This window comes from Dermochelys coriacea, chromosome 6 (assembly GCF_009764565.3).
Source record: "Dermochelys coriacea isolate rDerCor1 chromosome 6, rDerCor1.pri.v4, whole genome shotgun sequence".
NCBI classification, from domain to species: Eukaryota; Metazoa; Chordata; order Testudines; family Dermochelyidae; genus Dermochelys; species Dermochelys coriacea.
This window is the reverse complement of record NC_050073.1, coordinates 72,591,215-72,616,549: the sequence shown is the minus strand read 5'-3', so window position 1 is coordinate 72,616,549 and position 25,335 is coordinate 72,591,215. Positions and strand designations below refer to the sequence as shown.

General features: G+C 38.6%; 1 protein-coding gene across 7 annotated transcripts in view; it reads right to left on the bottom strand.

Moving 5' to 3' along the window:
• MEIS2 (Meis homeobox 2) overlaps positions 1 to 25,335 on the bottom strand; it is a 178,614-nt gene that overhangs the window by 109,619 nt on the left and 43,660 nt on the right. For 4 of the 7 annotated variants that reach the window (XM_038406015.2, XM_038406017.2, XM_038406016.2 and 1 more), the window contains exon 8: positions 14,719 to 14,864. In XM_038406015.2, coding sequence (XP_038261943.1) covers positions 14,719 to 14,864 — 146 coding nt within the window. Of the gene's footprint in view, positions 1 to 14,718; positions 14,865 to 25,227; positions 25,330 to 25,335 lie in introns of all 7 variants that reach the window. The other 3 variants (XM_043515709.1, XM_043515711.1, XM_043515710.1) reach the window with 1 other exon arrangement.

The following is a 25,335-nucleotide window of genomic DNA, read 5'->3' as shown; positions in this document are numbered from 1 at the left end:
GCAAGGCTTGCTCTTCCCATGTCAGTTAAGTCCTGAATGGTATATTAAAGTCCTTCAGAAGGCACTGTGTGTTAGTGCTATGTTGAACAGTGAAATACAACTAATTCTTGGAAAGGATGAAGGGTAGAAATGGGAGAATTCAGGGGGAAAATATCCGCGGAGAGATCTTAAAACACACTTCATCCACCATTTTTAAAAAATTCTCCAAACCAGCCACGTTCACTAGCCTAGTTTGAACCGAACCAAAGACACAAAAAAGGGGTTAATGCTAACAAAACTTAAAGTGCAGTTCTACTCTGAAAAGTGACTATGTAAGACGAAAACCTGCCTTACCAGATTTATGGCATGTGCATTCTGAGTCATATCCGATTACTTTACTGGCAAAACTCCCATTGACTTGGTTCAGGATAAAACCCTAAAGCAAGTTTGTGCTACTTTTTAGTTCTTTTAGCCCCCTGGAGCCAGCCTAGTGATAGGTGAGTGAACTATTTTTCTTTCAGCCCATGCATCATCAACAGATTTTTATTAGTATTATTGCAAAATTATTGTTATTGTAGAATCTTTTTTGGCAACAATGACTGAGCCAGAAAGAATCTAGGTTGGCCCTCAGCTCTCAGGCTGAATTTGCAGGCTCTGGCAATTAGAAAATGCCTTTGTTGCCATGTAAACTGAGCATGTTTGATCTGGAAGTCATTGAGATAAACATGGAGCTCCATCAATGCAAAGTCCCATCAATGCAAAGTCACTTTTCATAGCAGAACTGCACTTCACATTCAAAATACAATCTATTCCTTAGTGGTGGTTTCGAATGAAAGTGAACTTCAGCAGTTTCTGTCAGTGGGTTTCGACTCAATATTTGCTTGGGTTCACTCTCCTCTCCCCCTCAACCTGAGTTTTGCTTTGCATTTGGGGATTGAACCCACACGAAATCTGGAAGTGAAATATAGATATTACTGGCAAGCCTCACCTGGTTTGGCATTAGGATTCCAGTGCAAAACCATAAACTGGTATAGCTTTGCATGAAATTTGAGATGGCCCAAGTGGTAAATATCAGACCTGTCACTTCCCCCACTCTATGCCTCCATTTCCCCATCTGTAAAATGATGAAAATGATACTACCCTCCTTTATTAAAGGAAGGGCTTTGATATCTTCTGATGATATCATATATTACGTAAGAGTTATTATATAAGAATTATTATATTATTATATTTTGAACACTCGAGAGTTGCAGGGTATTTTGATCCAGCTCTTGGGTTTGGCCCACCATGGAGATGAGGCCATAGTTGAAAACTGGATCCAGGGTTAGATTCCAAACATCACCAAAGTTGGGAATGTTAAGACTGGGGGGGGGCTCATTTTAGACCATCTCTGCTTGAAATGTTTTTGAACTATAGTGAGTCTTTAGACATTGTGACAATTGAGATCAGCTGATGTGTCTGATGCTCCACACACATGGATGTCTGGGAGCAAAGTGTTTTCAGTGCCTTGCTTCCCATGTTGGTCTGACAGAGCCCTAGTCTGTTGACCTTTAGTGCACAGTGTAATTTCCAGCTGTTTACTCAAGCCTTAGCCTGAGGTGATAGTGTTGTGGTATATTTGTTACATTTACATCTTAATTTAGGGGATTGAAACCATTTATATTTTGACTTTGGTCAACAAATTTTGCATAGAAAGTAAGACTTTCTGCACATGCATATAGAGCCAACTGGAATAAGTGTAATGTTGAAAATCCAAAAATGAATAAAAAATCCAAACTTAAAATGAGGTGACTTTGATAGGTCATAGGTTTCATTGTGACCCAGGCTCTAGTTTTTAAGGTTATTTTGTCAAAGCTTCTTAGTAACAAAAAGTGAGAGGTAGATGAGACTATTCAGGCATAGCAGGATATTCCTACCCCAGCAATGCAGAATCACCCTGAACTGTATTTTGTCTAAAGCTTCGTGCAGTCTAGTCTTAAAAGTTCTCTGCAAAAAGCACTTCCCCAATGTTCCTTTGCAGTCTTAAAGATCTCAATGTTAATACATTTTTCTGGTGTTCAGCCTAAATGTAGGTTTTTTCATTCATGCCGTTATTCTTAGTTATACCTCCTTATTCCACCCTACATCATTCCTCTCCCTTCAATTATTCACAGATTCATTCCACATACCTTCTCTCTGTTTCTCCAAATCTCAAATTTTGGGAAGAGGGACATTTAAAGAACTGTATAGGGGCTCAGTTCATACTCTCATCCTCTTTCAGTCTCCCTTCCATTTTTTAGGAATAAGTGCTCTGAAACTCCTAGTTCTCCAAACATCCTCTCTCTTCCCTTCTATAGTCTTTCTCACAGGCACTCACTGGTTTGGCCTCAGGCTACTTTCATAATCATCAAGAAATAAACCAAACCCGATGTTCAGCATGAGATCATAACACAGTGATCTCACTCTGAACATTACCTTTCATTACAGCATCTTATTGACTTCTTCACTTAGAACAGTTTGAATTTCCCACCAGCTCTGTTGTGTGATATTTGGCCTCTTTTAGGCTAGCTAGCTCCTCACAGAGCGAGCCTAGAGGGCAAAGAGTAGAAAGCTCATGAGTCCCAAAGGCTTGGTTGAAAGAGTTTGCAATCCCAGCAAAAAGTTTGCTGCAGCTCTAGTTCTGGAGAAAGCAGAGTATTATAGTGAAATGGGGAGGGGGAGGGAGGGTTACAATATCACCTATTTTCAGCTAGTATCTTGAATTGGATTCAGATAACAGGAAGCTACACTTGGCATGATTTAGTAGTTCTAGAGTTACATTTATTCATAACCATGCTGGAAAAGCAGCGCGGTCTTGCTTGTTTGTTTGTTTGTGTTTGTTTTTATCCTCCCCCCCCCCCCCCCGCATCACATATAGGTTTTTGAATAGTGAGATTTTGTCCCCTTTACAAACATTATTTCTCTCTAAATGATTGGAAAAAAGGGGAGACTATGGCTTTTTTTTCTTTGAAGTTTGTTTGCATCCAAGAGCACTGTGGGATACAAGTTCAGGTTTCATGGAGCCAGGACAGCTAAGTTTAATTATAGTAGTGAATTGTCTGTAAAGGCCCTGCATAGATGCACACTAAGCAATGGGATTTTCTTCTGGTCTGTGAAATGTTTGCTTGGCATTTAGCGAACAGCATGCAACACACACATACAAAGCTCCTTGTCTAAGCCCGAGATGTAGTAGGTACATTATGTAAAACAAGTAGGTTGATTGTGATCCTTCTAAAGCACAGAAGCCCATCCCACCAACCACTGCAAAGGACACACCAACATTCGAAGCACCTCTTTCTTCTAAAAGATGTTACCTTATGTAGTAAAAGCTTCATGTGCAAACAGCTCTGAAAGGAGGCAGAGAGAGACACTGAGAGCACATGGAACATTCCTTTGCAGCAGTAACTGGTGGCGGGGAGTAAATACATTTCATTTTTTTCTTTTCTTGCCTGTTCATAATAAATAGCTTATTTTCAAATTTGTCTGGGTTTCATCACTTAAATAATTTATTCAGAAGGGACATCCCAATGAAGTGAGCTGTAGCTCACGAAAGCTTATGCTCAAATAAATTTGTTAGTCTCTAAGGTGCCACAAGTCCTCCTTTTCTTTTTCAGAATACAGACTAACACAGCTGCTATTCTGAAACCTTTCTGACTGGAATTACAAAGCAGCCTTTAGGGGCTTAACAATATTCAGCAGAGCCTGGAAACACACATTCAAACTAGGGCCTATGCAATGTGGGAATGATCCTTTTTATATACATAACCCCTTTTGCCACCCATTCTAAATATCCATGCCACTTTCTTCACATCCCTGATGTCTCTGCCCCCCTGCTATCACCCCTGCCATGTCCTTATGCAAGCAAATGGCAGCAGAAGCTTTCATCTCCTACACCCTTTGCTAGGATTAGCCTCTCCTCATCGGCTATCCTATGGCTGGCTGCTCTGGCACTAGAGGGGCAACAGACACAAAGGTAGGCTTCATAAGAGCCCACAACTGCCTTTCCCTGCTCCCCAGTAGCCATGGGACTTCCCTAAAGTGCAATGGGGGCTTTGGAAGGTTTCTAACTCCTGCTTGTCCATTGCTCTTCCCTCTGGTGCACCCTGCTGTCTCCCACTTTCCCCTCCTTCTCCAAGCCAATCAAACACTGGGGAAGGAACAGGTGGGAAGCAGCTGGATGCAGCAAAAGAGACAGCAAAGGACCAGCAGGGGTAGGAAAGTTGTCAAAGGTCCTGCTTCACTTTAAAAAACTCCCATGGCTAGTGAGGAGGAGGAGAAAGAGCTGACGGCTCTTTGAAGCCCAGTGTTTTGTCTGTTTGCTGCTGGTTTTAGCCTATCTTTTCCCCTCATGCCAACAGAAGCCCCACTCATACTGGGGAAAGATTTATGCCCATGGTCGTTTGACTTCTTACCTGGGTAATCTCAGAACCTCTTAGTACAGCTGAGGAGTACTGGATACCATTAGCATGTAACAACCCCACTCATAGGTCATCAGCAAGAATAGAACCTGAGACCTTCTTAAACGAAGGGCACAGGCCTCTACCACTTGGGCTAAAGCACCTACTACTGAGGAAAGGCTATTATCTTAAGTGTAGACTAGAGAGAACACAACACACTTAACCAATATATTACATACTCTCGCTGTCAGGGTAGTTCATTCTGAGCTTTTGAGGTCTACAACTGTTCAAATCCCTGTACAGACCTATGCTTTACAAAGACCTGTTCATCAGCAAGGATGCACCCAGCAATAGCAAAGGCCTATAACAACCAAGCTACTGTCAGCAATACCTAGCTCTTATTTAGTGCTTTTCATCCACAGATCTCAAAGCATCTTAAAGGAGGTTAGTATCGTTATCCCTCTTTTATACCAAAGCAAGTTCACCAGCAGAAACAGGAAAAAGAACCCAACTCTCCTGAATCCCAGTCCAGTGCACTAGACTCTCAGCCACACTGTCTCCCTTGGTAGCAGTACTCTGTGGTCTAGCCACTAGAGGGGCACATGATACCCTGCCTATTTACTAAAGAAGTTGGTAATTCCAGAACCAGATGGGCAGGGGTTGATGTTCTTACAAATATATAATAATATACCTTATGGATAATGGCTATTTTGAAGTAATCATAATTATTAGGAGGCAAAACTGAGTGCACTGACTGTCTCATCTCCCATGTTACCCTGTTTCTATATTGGAGCTCATATTTATGGATCCCTTAAAAATTGCATCATGACCAAAAAGATAGATATGGTTAGGCATTAATCTGTGAATTGTCTGCAAATATTTTAGTACAGAGAAATTAAACCTACGTTTTTGCCTTTACTAGGGAGAAAAAGGGAAGCTGTTTTTATAAAGACTTGTGTCACTTCATATAACATTGGGTAATTATGCAGCATATATCACCTCTGTTGAAATTTCTTTTATATTAGTATAACATGATTCAAAGTACCCTTGAGTAGTTTGTCATCTCACAAAATATCTACTCTATTTGTGCAGTAAAAAAGTGAACAGCAGATTTGCCATTGCTGTGCGACTTAGGTAAATATAGTTTCCACTTTAGAATATTCAGCTACCACTTCGAAATGTACTTCAATCCAAGCAGAAAGTAATCCGCACAATAGTTTTACATTTCTATGGAACCAAGCAAATAAATACATACAGATATTTTTTATACCAAACTAAAATTTTAGTTGATTTTTTTACTAAATTCAAACTTTGATTCAGTGTACTGGGGCTGTAAAAGCATGTCATGAGGTGTTAAACATTTTATGGACAAAGTAGTCAAATGCTACAAATATTTGCTTTGAAATACCATAATAAAAAGATAAAACCAAGATTTTTAAAAGTCTCTTTATGCCATTATACTTGACAACCTATCATCCACTATTAGATAAAACAATTGAAATTAATTCTGGCAGATTTGGGACTAGCAGGTAAACATAAAAATAGCACATGTAAAAGCATGAAAACTGTATTGCTATTATGTTTTAAGACAATAATAAATCTTTAAAGGTGCCAGTGATTGCTTTGGATACTGTAAACAGCTGCTGACAATCAACTTTGAAATATGTAATACATTGGTATTCTGAGTGTAACTTAAGGCAAACTCCATGAAACCAAAAGTAATGTTGTCTGCCATAAACTACTCATTTCATTAGACAGAAATGGAACTAGACATCTCCATTTCATAGTCATGCCGGCATGATGCAAGCAGAGCTGCAGAAATGAACACTCTTTACAATATAGCTCTAATTTTATAGAAAATTATTCCTTAAAAACAATTACTCTGTTCAGAGATCTTGAAAAAATGGTTTTAAATAAACATGATCTAAGGCAAAACTGAGGAGCAGTATCGTTTTACACAAACAACTGCAACAATTTTTTCATAAAAAGAAAAAAATACACAGTGTGAGAAAGGAAAAAGAAAGATCTGTGAATATCCTATTGCAAAGTATTGTAAAGTATTGTAAGTAATGGAACTTTAAGATATTCTGATGATCTTTGACCTGTGTTCCATTGTGATCTGAATATTCAGAGATTGCGTTGCACAGCATTTAATAGTGCAACATTCTTGGAGTTTTTAAACAGCTGGCTATGCATATTTGCATATGCCTTAATTCAATCCCTTTTACTTTACAATCCTCAAAGCCTCAACTCTACCTCAGTGAATTCTTGTGGTTACTTCTCATTTTTACAGTTATTTTAGGGAATTCACTGCATGAACCCTGGGACCTTCACATTCTTTCCTCTCTCCTTTTCAATTAATTCCTGGATTTCTGGTTTTACAAGGCTTTTGTAATCTGATGATAACAACCAGAAAACACCACTGGCTGTTCATATCTTTTGCTAGCCCACTACCTCTAGCTTGCTCCATTGAGCTATTTTAATCAGTGGTACCAAGTACCAGTGGTTTTAGTTGCTATCTGTTCTCAGTTAGTAATGCCTTGTTTGAAAATAACATGTAAAATATTAAATTGAGAAATAAAATTTGTTTCCCAAATCTAGCCATCGAGTGGGTTCTAAAATCTATTGGCTGATGGTATGGCAGAGGGCTACCTCAGATGCTGCATGGGTGAAATTCGTCCAGCAGAAGAGGGCCAGGGCAAGACTTTCTGCACTACTTAAGTCTCATGTTGTCCATACATGGGGAAGAGGATAGACACAGCCAGAATGGCAGCAGTGAGGCTACTGCACCGTACTAGAGAGATGGGGGGCAGCAAGCTGACACCAAATAGACTGGTGTGTAGGGAGCTATTGTGGCAAGCCTGGAAAAGTTCTATTATGTAAACTCAGTACCCCAAATCACCCTCGTAGAGGCTGTAGAAGGGGTCCTCTGCAGCCCCACAACCTGACCATGGGTTGAGAGGCAGTGCATTCCATCTCCTTAACCTCTGCAGAATTCTCTGAATAAAGCCTGATTTGATATATTTGGGGGGGGGGTGTTCATTTCACCCTATATATACTTAGAATTTTATTAGATAACAACTCTATGACACTGCAAACACATTTCTGAGAATATTATTTTTAAAACAGAAACACAGGACATATTTTACCTTCAGAGAAGGGCAAAAAAGATTTGCTCCCCAAATGACAAAAAAAACAAAAAATTAAATGCAAAGGTAACAACATAGACACAAGGCTTCTATGATTCTATCAGATTATTTAAATTTTGGACTGTCTCTTTAATTTGAGGAACAGCTAAAAAGACGACAGATGGCAGACAGAATTGACTTATGTCCTCTATTCTTTACAGAAAAAGGGGGTGTGCAGAAAGTTTGATAAAGGCAGAAGCTACAGTATGCAGGCCTCTACTATAACTATCTAATAGCGCTTTTGACTGATAGGTTTAGAACATTTAGTTTTTCTTCCACAGACATGCTTTGTAACAAACCAACAGTCCTGGAGGTTGCCATGGGTGATGAGAGTGCTGACATCCAGCCCCAAGTACAAATAAGCACATGACAAATGGCCCTACAGCCCTTAAACAGCCCTGAACCTTGGTGACCCCCTAAAACACTGACCATCCCCACACTCATCCAAAAAAGCATTTTGGAATACATTTTTTTAAAGTGCAAGCTTACAGTTAATTCAAAACACTGCTGTGTAACAGAAATGCTTAGGACATCATGCACAAGTAAAAATATATCACATAGCATTGTTATTTAATGATCTGTGACATCATTTCCTGAAATTAAACAGAGATGACACAGATTCAGAGAGTCCCTGGTAAGGTTCAGTTCAAACAATTCACAGATGTTTTCCTCCAGCTAGCAGAAAACAATGCGGCACTTAACTCTCTCTCTTTCTCTCTCTCTCTCTCTCTCTCTCTCTGCTGGTGCAAGAGGGTTGGGCTGCTTTATAATACATAATCTAACAAAAATATGTTTTTTCTTAATTTAATTACTAGAGCTGTAGTACTAAATAGATGGATCATTGCATCACAAAAGCATCAGTTTTTGAGTGAACAGATGTCTATGTAACAATGATTAGATTAACCACTCAGAGTCAGAGCTGGCTTTTGAGGGTCTCAAACCCCATGACCCTGTGTCCCCGTTTTTGGAAGGGATAGAGTGGCTGTAGAAATGTCAGGGCCAATCTTAGTTTCCATTTTGAAAAAAAAAAATATTTCTAGTTCTTTTCTTTGGAGAAGATAGCCTTAGAAATGTTAACTAACATCAATCAATCACTAAGGTTGAAGCTTATGCCCTGGTTTTTCCTAAGGATCACAAGCTATTTAGGATCTCCCCCCCTACATCTACCCAGCACTGATCTCTTGGGGCCATGAGACCCAGGGCCACAGACACCATCATTTTGGGTGCTTCTCAACTTTAGTCTGTTCAGGCTGCTACTGATGATACTAGGGCAAACACTGACTCTCACTATGTATATGTACAAGTGGGGCCCCAATGCCCCTAGGCATTCCTATAATACAAATAATAACAATAATAAATAATAAAGTTAAATAATAATAAAACAATGATAAATAAGAACAGCTGCAAGCTCCCTCCTATCCAGCTACCTACAGCTGAACCAGCTCCTTTGCTGAACAGCCAGAGTGATCTCTGGATACAAATAAGCACAGCACAACAGTATGAGAGGCAGCATGGCCTAGTGGCCTAAGCGCAGGCCTAAGAGCAAGAGTTCTACATTTTAATCCAGTTCTGACACAGATTTTCTCAAGGGCTTTGGACAAGTCGCTTAACTTTCCCAACCAAAGTTTACCTGTCTGTAAAATGGGACAATAATATCTCATGGAGTATGATAGTAACTACTTAATTAATGTTTGTAAAGCAATATAGATTAAACTGCGGCTTTGCCACAAGCCTCGTGTGGTGTTCTGTGCATAGTTGTGCTGCCCCAGATTGTGACTCTGAAGTTCCTCCCGTTCCCTGCCCACCTGCACAGGTGTATCAGCCCCATTCAGACTGCTATCCTTCCTGCTCCATGATCACAGATGCAGGTAGTCTGCACAGCAGAGTAAAGGAACATCTTACACCCCTTATTCTCCTGCCTGGATGTAAAGGAAAGGTCACAATTTCGTCCTGGACAAGTACTCAAATTCAGCAGAATGCCCATAAATCTCTCCATTGTCTTGGTCTTGGCCCTCACAGCCCCAAGATCCCTAATTTATTTGAACAAATGTCTCAGTTTTTTGTATTAAGTTAACAACTATGTTCAGAGTCGAGCACAAAGAGCTGGGAGGCACTTCTATAGCAGGGGTCTGGTGGTGTATTGAACCTTTTTCTATAAATGGAGTCTGGTTAATTTGGGGTCCCCCAAAGAATTATCTTGCTATTCCTCCTCAAAATTCTCACTCACCGATCCTCTGCAAAGTGATATGATCATGATGAATGGGAGCTAGTTATGAATGGGAGAGAGTGAATATTTGCTTTTCAGGTTTACTGAAGAGTCCTAAAGCTGGCTTTGCTCAGAGGTCTTCTGCTCTAAGACCAAGTATAGTGAAAATGTCTAATACATACAGAGTCTCCATGGAGACACTTGTACAAGTGGCAAGGTGATGTACTCATTTAAACAAGATATGGGCCAGGGTATAATCTCAGGTACATCAATGTAAATCCAGGGTAAATCAGCTGAAGTGAATGGATTTACTCTGCAATAGATGTGATCTGAATTTGGCCCACAAACTCGACAAGTTAACTATTTGGAGGGAATGAATGTGTTTTTCCCATAATATCAGTTCTTTTATTCTAGACATCATTTTAGTCTGATTTATTTGATACTGTTTTTAAAAGATATCACAGGCCAGAGCCTATTTAAAGCTGCATAGTTCCATTAACTTCAGTGGAGCTATGCCAATTTATATCAGCTGAGAATGTGACCCAATGATTCACAAAAGGAATTTTTTAGTGTGCATACTAAAGGTGGTATTTTTGTACCAAAGACAAATATATACTTTTAATTAAAATACACAATCTTATAGGTTTGAACAAAAGGAACAATAGCAAATTAGAACTTGAACAAAAGGGATCACTCCAGATAAGTGTCACAAGCATAACTGTATCGTCTGTTTTACCAGCACTACACCAGAGGGAAAAAATGAGCATAGTGAATGGACTAAAAGTGTAGTTCTTCATTCTCTTTGCTGAAGCAAAGGATGAATTACAAAAGGTACAAGACCATGGAACAATATAATTACTTCCTTTATGACTACATTCAATTCTGATTATGTACATTTATTTTCAAAGTCCTCTACCCTTTTAAACTACAGCACTGTTTTTTTTTCCCCTATGGTTGCTAATAAGAAAACCTTTAGCTCAAAATTGATGTGAGCAAGGGGTGTCTTTGTGTCTGAGCACTTCCTGTTTTCATTCCATGATCAAATATGTTCTTTGCAGGGCAAATAGGGAGCACTTGAGGGAGGAAAGCGAGATGTCTGAGAGGCTAATTGAGTGTACTAAGGGCTCCTTGGCATGGAGGAAAAGGAGTTTTCCAAAGCTATGAATAAACTCCCGGCTTGGGTCAGATTCTTGCTGTTTCTTTTCTTTAACTATCTTTGAAGTCAAATAAAAACAGCCTTAATGTCAGGTTTACCTTTCTGATATCATAATCTTTATATACTATTGAAAAGCTTATTCTACCACACTAGGATTTCCTTTACTTTCTCAAACACTGGACATTATCCAGAAAAAGCATACACATTTCCAACCAATTTATCCTCAGATCTTTTCATCTTCCTCTCCTGTTGTAATTCCAAATGTAAGACAGATCCCAATAACTGAACCGGGAAATGACAGAAATTTCTATTCCTTGCATTTTATTTCCATCAACAAAAACATGTGTGTGTATCTTATTTCTAATATAATTAAAGTTCCTGCAAAATGGAAAAGGTGACAAGGTATGAAGGCAATTTTGAAAGCCACAGTCTGTGGGATACATTAATTCTACACGAGAGTTCAAGCACCTGTCTCTTTTCAAAAAGTCACTCAAGCTTGTATAAAGAAGCTACTCAATTTTTAAATTAGGTTATCTTAGGGGATTGTAAAATAACTGAATATTTCATAAAGAAAAAAGGTAACATTTTCTTTAAAGAAAGGTAATAAATGAATACAGTTAGTTAGAACTGAATTACTCTCCCACTACATTTGACAGTCGAAAGGAATTTGTGAGCTTAGTCAATGCTGTAAGAGATAGACTGGAGTTGCTTCTTCTTCCATGAAAACCAAAGGTTAATGATTTTTGTCATATTGAGACTAACAGCTAACAATTGCTACAGTTGGCCTTTAGTTTTTTATTTGTCCTTTTGAGGTATTCAGACTAGGTGACAATGGGTTGCAGTTGAGAACATATGTAGCGAGACCCCTGTGGTTTATGGAAAAAGTTGCTCCATGCTGGTTGGGTGTTTGAAAAAAAAAAAAAATACAACCAGAGTTCTTTTATGTTCCTTTCCTTAATGAATGCATGAATGTCAAAATGCACCAATGCCCCATTCAAGGGGCAAAGCCTAAGCAGCCCCTTCTTTAAGAACACATCCTGAGATGTAAAATACATTTGCTTAACAAATTAAAATAATGAGATAATTCAATTAGTTTCTTAAAAAAAAAAAAGAAAGAAAGAAAGAAAAAAGGGTACATCAGGGGATTATTGTAATACAAGGTCATACAGCACAAAAGAGGGACAAACCAATTTGAAATAAGGTTAGAGTAGTAATGAAGGAATGTATATTGAATTATGGACTCCTTTTGTAAAGAAATTTACTTGAAACAATAATGTATACATCATAGATTCCCTTTGCGATAGAGCTGGCGTTGCACTTTGAATGGACAAGGTAATCTGAGAAAAAGTGAGGAATATTTAGAAAAAAGATTTCTCTTCCTTCGCTGCATGCATTTATGGCAAAAATCTTTCTGAATTTACATTGCACTAGTCAGGGGTCTCCATTATCAGTTCTCAGGTCTGAGAATTACAGCACAGTAAATCTTTCAGCACATGCAAACTCATTAAAGCCTGGAAGGTAAAAGGTTTTTTGGTTTTGCGTGTGTTTTTTTCCTCCTTCCTCCAGGAACATCCTCATCAAAGCTGCTGAACTTCCTCAATTCATCTGGGGCGAAGGAGGTGGCAGAGAATGGAGGGGGTGGATTTCCAAAAAACAAAACCGTGAGGATTTTTCTCAAGATAAGCGAGAGATAGCTGATTGTTTAGTAAGCATGTGTTGAATGCTTTCAATGCGCACACAAGAAAGAAAGGAAGCAGGGGTAAAAAAAAACAACAAGAAATTGAAAACTTTGGTAAGAGTTAAGGAAATGAACATGCAAGCTTGTGTGAAAGAAAATGGATTATTTGTGGCCGGTGGTTTTAGCTGTTTCCCCTTGCTGTTTCTGTAGCCATACTCTCCAGCTAAAAATGAAACTCCCTCCCTTCACACTCGCTCGAATTCCAAATTAAAAACATTTTACAGGTTAGTAAATCTCCAGCTGAGGTGATGTAGCAAAGAACAGCTGTGAAGTAATTTTGATAATGATGAGAATAATAAGCACATGGCAAGGTTCAGGGCTTTGCTGTTGCAGCTTCAGTGCTCCTGAATAGATAAAAGTGATTAAATACTCCTGATTATCCCTGACCAATATGTAATGGATTTACAGCCCTTTCAATTAGTCAGTATTTGCTTAGGACTCATTATTTTGTCTTTGGTTAAGTAATCAGTCCAGAGACTCATGTTCTGTCTAATTCCTCTGAGCCAAGTGGGTACAGGGCACCTGACCTTTGAAATGGCCATAGCTGGAAGGCAAGACTAACCACTACTCCAGCAGAGACACTGGCTATTCTAGCTAATCCTGACCCCACAGGCCAGATCAATGCACCTTAGTTTGCTACTAATGTTCTTACATCAAAATGATGGTTTAGAAATGTGGATCTATTGCTCTCTCCTCCCCCCAACCACCATCCCCCATTAGCTGTTCTACCAGCAGAGCAGTTCAATAGTCACTACCGTAAATAAAAGGGGTACCTTGTCCTGGAATCAAGACACTGTAACTAATGTCAACCACTATGGAACTTTTTCAGACTAGCAGCCATGTTAGTCTGTATTTTTAAAAAGAAAAGGAGTACTTGTGGCACCTTAGAGACTAACAAATTTATTTGAGCATAAGTTTTCTGAGCTACAGCTCACTTCATCAGATGCATGAGCTGTAGATCATGAAAGCTTATGCTCAAATAAATTTGTTAGTCTCTAAGGTGCCACAAGTACTCCTTTGCTTTTCACTATGGAACTGTATAACTTTGGTAGTCACAAAGAAGTCCTTATGTGAGGTAGTTAACCATGCTATTATCTTTTTAACCATTAGGCCAAACGGAATAGGTGAGAAACAATTTTATAGGAAGGGGTGAAAAAAATCAGTAATAATAATAATAATCAGTGATAATTTTACCATTTTCTAGCATTTCCATCTGAATAGTGAACTATAGGAGAGTTACCAGTTCTTCTGTAAAAATGTATTTTGATGTTTAAGTGAAGCTGTAATAGTCAACAGAACACCAACACATAAAACCAGTTGCAAACAGGAGGATAAAGCTAGATTGTTACTAAAAGTGTTGCTTTTTCACATATTTAATCTCTTTCCCCCAGAAGAGAATAGGGCTAGCTTTTAAGATAATGGACTTGAATAAAAGCTAAAAAAGATGTTTTAATCTCTGTTTTACAGAACGGAGGAATTAGAGAACCAATAAACCATCTATATTTCTCATGTAAACTAACACATGACAAGTTTGCAAGCTGCTTCATGACTTCTCTAGCATTCTGCAATGTTTGTTGGAATACCTGCATTGCAGAGTATTACTTTTCCTTTAATACATATGAGGGTTATTGTAAACAGGGGCCAACAATAACACAATCCAGAAGATAGAGTTACTCAACCCCCTTATTAGTGTCCTCATATATATACTATATTCTAAATGTAGAAACCCCTTTTCATCTTAACAACGTTTTGAACAGTTCTCATTACTGGAATGTAAACAAAAAATGGCTGCCTTCTGCTCTAGTGTTGTTTCATGCTAACATCTTATGATGGATATTCCACTTGTCATGATTACTAGACTGATGTAAATAAATAAATAAATAAAGCTTCTAGAAAAAATAAAAGTGATCATTGATCCCTACTATCTTCCAGAAAATTATGGGGATAACTGATTTCTAATAATAATGAATAAACCTCATCAGGCATGTGAACAAAAATCTGTTCTTTATGATTTTATTATTTTGGTCTCCACTTACTGTGAGATGCTGGAAAAGCCACGCTCTCATGATATTTGTTGCTACTTTGGGGAAAATGCCTCTTTTCTTCTGACGCTTTTTGTCCTTGTCTGGATCATCATCGTCCCCTGTTCCAGGTGAGGCTACGCTGTTGTCTAAACCATCCCCTAAAAGAAAGAACAAAATAAGGGGAAGGAGACATAATAAACAAAACATATAAACTAAAAGGTATCGTTAATTACTGGGAAACGAATGCAGCTTTATTTTGATTTGATAGAACATCGGGCACATACATTTTCTCATTAAATATGATTGCCGATACAAATATGTAAAAATTAGAAACCATGTCTCTCCAAATACTAATTTTGTGTCTCACACAAGCACATATCATTAATTCAATTATAATTGTGTGCTTGACATAGTGCAATAGCTCTTTGTCAATTACAGGATTCAATGTGGGAAAACTTGCCACCAGAAACTCTATTCACTGAAAATGCATGCCTACAACCTTACTGAATACATACTGTATATATTCAGCTTAGATGTTCTGTAGTCTATATATTCTAGGCCTTCTGCATAGGTGCTGTCAGATCAGCCCCTCCCCATAACTATCACCAACCTACACACACACACCGTATATGATCCTGCACATAGTATTTGCATGACATGAAAACTTCTACATCTCTGCATCAGTGATCATTATCATTAAAAAAAAATGCACATCAAGGTAGGGTGCTCACTTAATCAGAACTTTCCATCAACATCTTTCTCTTCTGTGCTTTTCCCTGGCATTAATTGTGCATTAGCAAAAATCATTTACTTTTAACAGTCATAGTTATTTTTTCTTGCCCTCCAGCAAAAATGCCTTGAAAGCCTGCCTGGAGGGCATCTAAATTATGTATCTGAAAAACTCTTCTGGCAAGGCATTGCAGGACCCCTACTTTCTTAAAATTCATACGAGCATGTCTTCCTGTTTTTGGGAAGGCATCAATCAAGAGCGGCAATATATGCCATATTCCTACATTAATATTTGAACTAATAACTTTTAAAAAAGGAAAGAAACAAGATCCGACTTGTGGCATAATCAAATGCAAAATAAATGAAGAATACTGGGACAGCACTGAGACTTTATAGATTGCTATGTTTTCCTTACACATCATTAGCCTGGAGCCACACGAAAGAGGAAAACAGAGAAGTGGAGAGTTTATGCTCCCTGCTGGTGTTTAAGAAGCCGAGGTCCTGGAAGGACATCTGGGAATTGCGCTGAGATGGTGGTTTTTGTAATTTAAGAATAGACATTCATTAGCAGTAAATGCCATAAATCCCATGCTAAGTAAAAACCTTGTCCAAGAAAGCCTAAAACAATAAACTCTGTGCTCAATGTAGCCTGAGCTAGACGCTCCATAGCTTCCTGAGGAATGCTATAGATTCACAAGCTAATTCCTATAGCCTCTTCTAGCTCTTTAGTGCTACTAAAACAAATACATTACTGCTACATATAGACCATTTACTTCAAAACTTTTATTTCAGCTTCATCTATTTCCCGTGTGTCCACTCACCCTTCTTCCACCACCTCCCCTTGCAAAAAAAAAACAACAACCCCACAACCCTCCTGGACCAGAGAAATGGAAAAGCCACAGCAAAGAGCTGGCAGATTAATTTTATTGACATTTCCATTTTCACTGCAATGTGATACCCTCCATCACATGGAAGAGATGACCCTCACTATTTACAGACTGACAGGCCACTTCATTACAACCACCCTGCCCCAAGGCAGAGCAGCTCCCTTCCATCTGCCCAAACACCAGAGCAAGACCCTGAAGTCACAGCTCTCTTTTTTGTTGGCTTCTGTTAGTGATAAAATAAAGGTGAGTCAAATGGGTGCAAAAATAATCAAAAGAAATGATGCCTGGTCCTATACAGTGTTACAAACCAATTACTTCTGAGGACTGTTGGTTATTCAGAATGAACTCCTTCCTACCAGGCTGTCCCTGTGTTTCCCACCCCTACCCATACCCCTCGTGTGCTTGTACACACACACACACACACACACACACACACACACACACACACACACACCCTTTCCACTATGCCAAGGAACTGCTGCAAGGCAAATTCTCACAAACACTAATGGCTTCTGACTGCTCCTTGGCAACCCCAGCATTTTAACCTGGGTGGATGTGCTCTCCAAAATACAGACACTGGAGCTATCTCATCAGCTGTTCATGTGACACAGATGGAGAGTGGCTATTAGGAGCCAGGCAATGGGCCTTGGGGATCTGAGGTGCTGTACTGTAGCCTCAGGCAGTTTTGAAAAGCAGTACCCAGAGATGCGGGGGTGGGGGTGGGGAGAACAGCCACACTGAAAGTGCAAGTTTGAAGTCAGTCAGTCTGTTTATCTGTCTATGGTCTAGGTAAATATATCTTTGTCTCCCTATGTAAATGCTAGGTGTGTATACACATACTGCATGTAGATATAAAATTTTCTTTCCTTCAGTCTCTCTGTCCCTTTCTTAGTACAGAGACATATGCACATTGTATATAGACATACATAAATGATCCCTATGCCTCTGTAGACATACACGTGTGTGTGTGTGTGTGTGTGTGTGTGTGTATGTGTGTGTGTGTGTGTGTGTGTGTGTGTGTTTAAACAGCTGAAATCACCAATAGTCTTAAAGCATCATTTAGACCTTTTGGAGAGGTTGTGACTATCCTTGCTTTAAAAGTCAAATAATAGTGCAGGAGATGAAAGTTCAGCTAAAACTTGCAATGCCTTTTCCACCTAATCAATGGTATAAGTGATGAGAAATAATGTTTCTTTAATCTCTCCCCTCACCCCATGAAAGGAAATTTAAGTATAGCACCTTCAAATTACATCAGTAGATGAAAACTCACTGTAAAATTTGTGTTCCTAGATAACTGAGTTACGAAGGGAAAAAAATCCCACAGACAAACCAACCACAACTGGGCACTATGTGCAAACTAAGGGGTCAGTTCTGCAAATCCTTACTGTCCTGTGTTCAGTAGGGCTACTCACATTAGCAAACACAACACTTAAACAGCTACTACGTTCAGAATGGAATATCTACTTCTTAGATATTGATTCTGGTTTCAGTTACACTAGTGTAAACCAGGAGTAACTCTGGTGAACTCAAAGGAGTTAGATCATCACTGGTGAGATCAGAAACAGATTTTAGATCTTTTAAATCCTATCTCAGACCAGATTAATTGCATTTGAAATACTGTTTATAAAAAGGAACCATATTTTAAATCATTTGAGGGTCCAGTTCCACCATCCTTAGTGCATGATTGGTCCCACTGATTTGACCACCCACATACCAAGGTACTAGGCAACATGCATAAGAATGGTAGAATCAAACCTCAAATGTTGGGAAGTTGCTACAATACATATGATCTCAGTGGAATAACCCTGGATTTGCATCTGATGCAACCTATCGGAATGCATCCGATGAAGTGAGCTGTAGCTCACGAAAGCTTATGCTCAATAAATTTGTTAGTCTCTAAGGTGCCACAAGTCCTCCTTTTCTTTTTGCGAATACAGACTAACACGGCTGCTACTCTGAAACCTGGATTTACACTGGTTAAACTGAGACCAGATTTTGACCCACTGTCTGTCTCTTTATCCCATAGCAGCAAAAACTGGTGGGGCCAATAATCCATTGCCTTGCACAACATGTACTCATTTGCCCCTTTGTAGAGAGAGTGCAACGTAGTGTTTTGCATTCTCTTTGTACGGGGTAAATGACTACACAGAGTCCAAGTCAGTGGAGAAAGAGGCACAGTGCCTTACTTGCTTACAATCCCATTCTAGATTCTAAGCACTGAATAGCACGCTCAATAACACCCACGGGAGGGGAACAGAGCACATGGTGTAAAAGGCAGTGGAATATCGGCCCCCATGGTTTTTTGCTGTTATGGGATAAGGAGACAGACAGTGGGTCAAAATCTGGTCTCAGTTTCACCAGTATAAATCCAGGGTTACCTCATTGAGCTAGTATGCATTGTTACTCCCCTCAAATGGAAGAGTTTGTGGAAATGACAGGGATCCTGGAGGTTAGGGACATAGCTCCAAAGCTCACAGATTGAGGGATCACTGGGAACTAACAGTTCCAATTCTGCAGAGGGGCTGCATGACCACACTGCTGGTGATGACCCTCTCCTTGGCAGTACGTCTTACAAGACTCTATGCTGTTAATATTCTGCCACCCCAATTACTCCTATGCTGTTCTCCCCTCCACAGGGAAGGAATAGGGCAGAACTGGAGTTAATGTTGGTTAGAGAGCTGGTCCTATGTCATCTGAATAGGATTTTCGAATTTCATTGATGCACATGAAAGATACCAAATTCTTACTCTAAGGAAAATGGTAACTCCACAGGTCCAAACTCCAGAAGCAGTTCTATTGCCGCTATCATAACTAGCAAGGCAGCCAGAAAACTGTTTCTGGCAAAATATATTGCAGAACTCAGCATCTGAGTTTCACCATCATCAGGCAAGGCAGCTGATAGCCATGTTATTGTTGAACAAAAGAGAAAGGATACACCTCAACTAGGATTAAAAACAATTCACCATTGTACTAAAAATAATGCAACTACTTTAACAGGTATGAGTTTTGGAAAGAAAAAACAAATGGTGCATATAATATAATATAATATAATATAATATAATATAATATAATATATGTGCAGTGCAGATGCAGTTTTTTATGCAAAAGTTTTTTATGCAATCTCAGAGATTGTTCAGGCCCAATAGTTTAACGGAGGGGGAGTTCTGCATGAAAGTCATGTTTGGGAATTCAGATGCACACACATTTGCACTTGCCATTATTTGTTTAAATTTATAAATGGAGCTCGGGGTGCTGTACAACTATTATAAACCAAGTATCTCAATAGATCAATAAGAGCAACCCACAACAGAAACAAACTGCCTCTCTTCCAACTATCCCAATCTCTTGTCATATGGAAAAAGACTGGGAAAATAGAAGAGTCTTATGGTATGCTCCGAAGTCACACAACCTGTGCTGTAAGTGACTAAGGTAGCAGTAAAACCAGATCCAGAATCAAGGACCCCTTTGTCAGAGCACCTCATGTACATCCCACTCTTCTTTAAACCACTGGGCTCTTGGCTTGAGTGCCTCAGTTGATCACAACTCTTTTACAGAGCTTTTTTAAAATTAATAATCCTGTATATGTTAATTAGTTTTGTCTCACAACACCCTGCAGAATAAAATAATTATTAACCCCATTTAACTGATGAGAAAACTGAGGCACAGTAAAATGATAGACTAGATGGTACCTTTAAGGTGCAGCCCATGGTAAGAAGGCTCTTGGAACTGCCAGTATGCTGCATTACTATACTTCTTTATGAAGTACATTTTTATTCTCCTGCTGCATTAGTCCTGCTCTGTAAACAATATGAAAGGGGGTAGAGGTGTGAACATAACCCCACCTCTTTGTGCATCTCAAGTAATAAGATCTTGGACTTTCCAGAGTACAAGGGCTACAATTTCTTTTGACTCTTACACAGTCCACCCAAGGATGGTGGGAGGAACATCCAGGTATTTTTCTAACTGTGTGCCCAACTAAGGCCCTTCAGAATGTGAACCTGCAGTGACTGGTACAAGATCATTCAGTAAGTCACTCAAAGAGCAGGAATGGAACTTAGGTTTCCTGAATCCTACTGTGGTGCCTTTATCACAAAGCCACTCTTCTTCCTCCCTTAGTGGCATTTTAGTGTGTTTCCCTCAGTAAGGAACAAGCCCCTGTTTGCAGGCTGTAGTTAACTGTATATTCCCTTGTGACACTTGGCAATGGGTGAAGGAATTACACATGTCAAACTACAGAACACTAAAAATAACAGCTATATATAACTTTATATAGGAAATGGAAAGTATATCACTCTCTTAGCAAGCTAAGAGCGTGAAGGAACAGGGGTTCTGTCTGAGGCCATGTGGTAGTAAGAGGGAACTGGAGAGGCATTGACCCCACGGCATATTATATGCTTGGCTGCGAGCACAAGGGAACACATGACGCAGATGTGGGTCAATATACACTGCTAAGAAAACCTTCCAGATCTGATGCATGGTGTGCATGTACACCCATGTTTGGAATGCATAGAGAGACTCTCACTTGAAAAAGAATTACATATGTCAATGGCAAAATACCAAAGGATATACTGGACACCCCAAGAGGGAGAATAAAAAATGTTGAATGTGATATTTTCTGTTCCTGGTTGGGTGTCTTTCTTTGTTCTTTACATTCTATCCCTTTCAGTGAGGCATTTGTTATAAATATTCAGTTTATTTACTTTAGGGAGGGGAAAGATGTTTCAGGTATTTTTGAGGTTTTCTGTTGTCTACATATGCGATTGAAGTTGGTGGTTGAAAAGACCCTGCAGAAATAACTTCCGGAACTTTCATTTTTATCATATTTTCCCCTTTATTATTTTCCTGGTTCCTTTTTTTTTGGAAATAAGTTTGAAATTAAGAGAAAAGCAGAGGTTGGGGGTTTTTTATTTAGTTTTAGGGGTTTTTTGGTGTTCACAACTATCAGCTTTTAAAGCTGATGTTTACTTGTGAAGTGAATGCACAGTTGCAGAAGGACTATGGTTTAAACTAAAATGCTGATCAAATATTTGTGTAGCCTTTTGTTTTGGGAGAAGGCTTATGTGTGCTGGGATAAAAGTCAAGAGATTCATTTTTAGTACTTTATAATCTAACATTTTTTCACATCAGGTGGGGAAAATATTCTGATATAGACATGGGGAACTGTAAGGAAACCTGCTAATTACTGATCTCTCTTACCATCCTGCTGTGCTAAACTGTCTGGACATGTTAAAGTGAAATTTTTCTGTGATTTTCGAGTGACTAGTTCATGGCTCACTGCCATGGAGTGCAGGAGAAGAGATGAAATGCTTTAGTTTACATGCAACATTTACTGACTGTGTGGGTTTTCCGACATTAAAGAGGGGACAGTGACCCATGCCACCTTTTTCACACTCAAAAGAGCACTGAAAAAACAGTCTTCATAGGCTTACCTCAGGCTTCTCTGGCCCTTAACACCCTGCCCCCCAGGGTCTGAGCAGAAAGAGAAAAAAGAAGGGATTTTATGCTCCTTTCTCTTCAACTTTTCAGGCTGTATAAGCAGCATTTAGCAAATTCAGCCCCCAAATGGCTCCAAATGCTCTGAGCTGCAGGGGCTCATCCTTTGTTAGCCTCCCTCTATTTACACAGGATTTACGCAGGCTCTCCACTGAAGAGACCACATGTTTCTGACAGAAAGCACTTCCATTCACACCACATCAGGCAACAGGATTGTAACCACTGCAGCTTCATGCTGACCTGAGATTAGGGATTTCAGCAACATTGAGATGGTAACAATCTGCTAACTAACAAAATTATCCATGGAGAACTCTGCCGCTTACTCCAGTTTAAACTACTGTGGCCAGATAGATGAGATTATTTAAAAGAACAGTTTAGAACTAGCAACTGTCAAGAAAATGTATGTCCAGTTACAAATAATGTACACATAAAATATGATGTTAGAAGGAAATCAGACTGCAGCTTGGATTAAAACCGCTTCACCCACTGGCTGGAGACAAAGTGTAAAACCAGACAGATGGACACATATGTAAATGTGGCTGAATTTTTTTCCCTGGATCTGGCAAATTAGTATAGTAATAGTTAAAAAAATTATTTTCCATAGTATTTTTACTTTGATTACCAGATCCTCAGCAACATCCTTGTGGTGTTACAGGAAGAGATTCATTCCTGTGACTCTGCTTGCTATGAACACTGCCCAACAACAAAACTGTAATTAGGAGACCTTTCTATGCCCCACCTATAAGGAGTCAATCTTGAAACCTGATATCACACTGGTAATTTTGATTTTAACTCAGTTTGGTCAGTCAGTATTTCTGTGCCAAGGATTTTCAAATTAAATATATACATACACAAGAAAAATGTTTGTGGTCATGAAGCTTGTGGTTTCTATTTAACAGTCCTTTCTCACAGGGCAATAGAAAATTAGATTTTTTTAAAAGTTTTGTTATGTTAATGCAATGAATTGCTTTGGCTCTGCAGCAAAGAACAAAATTTACTTTTGTAATACTCAGTAACATATACATGCATCTGATAAGCACATATAAAAGTACATAGTATATTATAAAGTTCTGCACAGTACATCATAATAAAGCTCTTCTGGGCACTCTAATGATTCATTTTTAGTGATCTCTCAAATGCCCTTATCCACAGTTAACACTCAGATTTTATTAAGGAGGAAAGCAGGGACAAATGTCCACTTAAGTCCCAGCTCTCAAATTCAACTCTGCTTGCACTGCACTACCTAAAGCTAAAGCTTTTTTAATGTTCTATTCACCTCCCCTGTGTGGCATTTCTGCTAACACAAAGTTCACAATCTTTCAGCCCCAAACACAGAAGGCTGCTATCTTCAAGTCATCCAAGGAATGTGCCAGATACTATCATCTCTCCTTCAATACAAAGAACCAGAGAGAGAGAGAGACCAAAAGAAGACCATACTGATCAGGTTACTAGTGTCCAGAAAGCCTTTCCAGGAATGCTAAATGTTAATCTTTGAACCAACAAATGTTATAATTAAGATCCTTGAAGCTGAGGAAAAAGCTAGCCTGAGAAGTTAACAAAGGTAATACATTTGAAATTGTGGGTCTCTTTTGCACAGCTAGGGCCTGGTCTTGTACTCCTTGCTCTGGCAAAACTGTTACTAAACACTCCTTTTTCAAGCAAAACTGCCATTGACTTCAGTAAGAAGTCCAGGACCAGACCCTGATCTTGTTCAACCAAATGGAAATACAGGCACTGCACGATTCCTAAACAGAGACATATTAATATTTGTGGTTTATTATGATTTATGATTCTCTTCCCCTCAAAAGTGAAACTCATTGGTGTGGAGAGAAGTGCTCAGTGACTCTGTTTTTATACTGTTCGTTAGGTTTTTTTTCTCAGCACAAATTGTGAAATTTATGCATAGGTTTTGGCACCTATATTGGAGGAAAACATTATTAAATTATTGTCTAAGTATTTTGCCTGCTTTAGAGTAATTACTTTAAAGTAACTGAATGTAAATAGCTATTATTTTGTTTAAATTTTTAATCATGATAAATATTGTTACACAAAATGTCCTTCTGCTGCTGCCTAAATGGATTTATCTTTAAATTGCTCCTTTTTTATATCCTTAGTGTAATAATTGTATCATTCTCATAGCACAGTTAAGAATACTAGCTACAACCTCTGAATCAACAAATCATTAAAGAATTTGAGGCAAAAAAATAGCCCTAACTTGTTTACAAAAGGTTTTTAGTTCTTCTTCAAAAGTTCATTTTACTTTCTCCTGCTCCTCCCCACAAAAGTTCATATTGTTAATATTCAGTTATAAGTGGGCTATTATTTTTTGTTTTAGTATGAATAAAATTACCTCACTCCAATATAAATTAAGACACTTTATTTGTTTTTAAGTAACTATCAACTTCTATTTCTGATGTCTTAGTATCTCTGTCATCAGTAATATCAAAGAATGTGGGCAGAATAAGTGCAATTAAAATCCTACCTGTAGCTAAAGTTATCTCATTATGTTTAATATTACCTCATTAATATTTAACCTTTAACAATTTGCAGCTGTTGTACATAGATAAAGACGTGCTCTATGCATCTTTTTTAAGAAGATAATTTCTAATACTCAAAACTGTTCTTCTTCATGAAACCATACAAGTAGTTTCCATAATGGTGAATATATATATCTGTTCTTTACAAAAGAAAATTATGCTTTTGAACATCTTCATCTTTCCTACAATTTTTATAAAATTCAAACAATGAAACATTTTAATGACATTTCCTAGAAAACACTGATAAACATGCAGTTGGATACAAATGCCATGTTTTTAAATAGTCATCCCTCTTATATTGGCAATCAATAATATTGTTGTAGTTAGTGGTCTATCAATGTTCCCATTAGAAACCCCTATTTGTAAGGGTTTATTACTCAGCTATAAAAATTTGCACTAGCTGAAATGTCACATAAAAGAGCTCAGCTTCAGAGCAATTTTTAAACCATTTTTTAAAAACCTGTTAGGACTGAAAATGTAATATACAAATTTACCCCTTAAAGATGATTTCCTCCCTGCCCCCCACTCCTTAAACTCCAAATACTTCAGTTATTAAAAGGACATTTGTCAGACCATGAGTTCATAAAGTGAATTAGCCTCTTTTGGGATTTACAACAAAAACTTAGAATGGGTGAATATTAAAAGTTTTTAAAGTGGCAACCGTGCATTAATAGGAACAAGTTATAAAAGCTTTTGCCATGCAGTCTATAGATAAATGGTACACAAATGTGTATTTAATTCATAATACAAATAAGAGAACTAGTCTTCATACACATTCACAGCGGATACCCTAACAACACCAAAGAAGATGCTTCCTGAGAATGTATATTAAGAAGAATACAAAACAACTCCAAACTTTATGTGATCTTACATACCATAAGAGCTCCAACACTTATGCACAATGGGGTGGATTAACCCTCTGGGTGCTGCGGACATATATACACACCTCCTCCTAAAGTGTTCATTTGGTTGGCAGTCTGGAA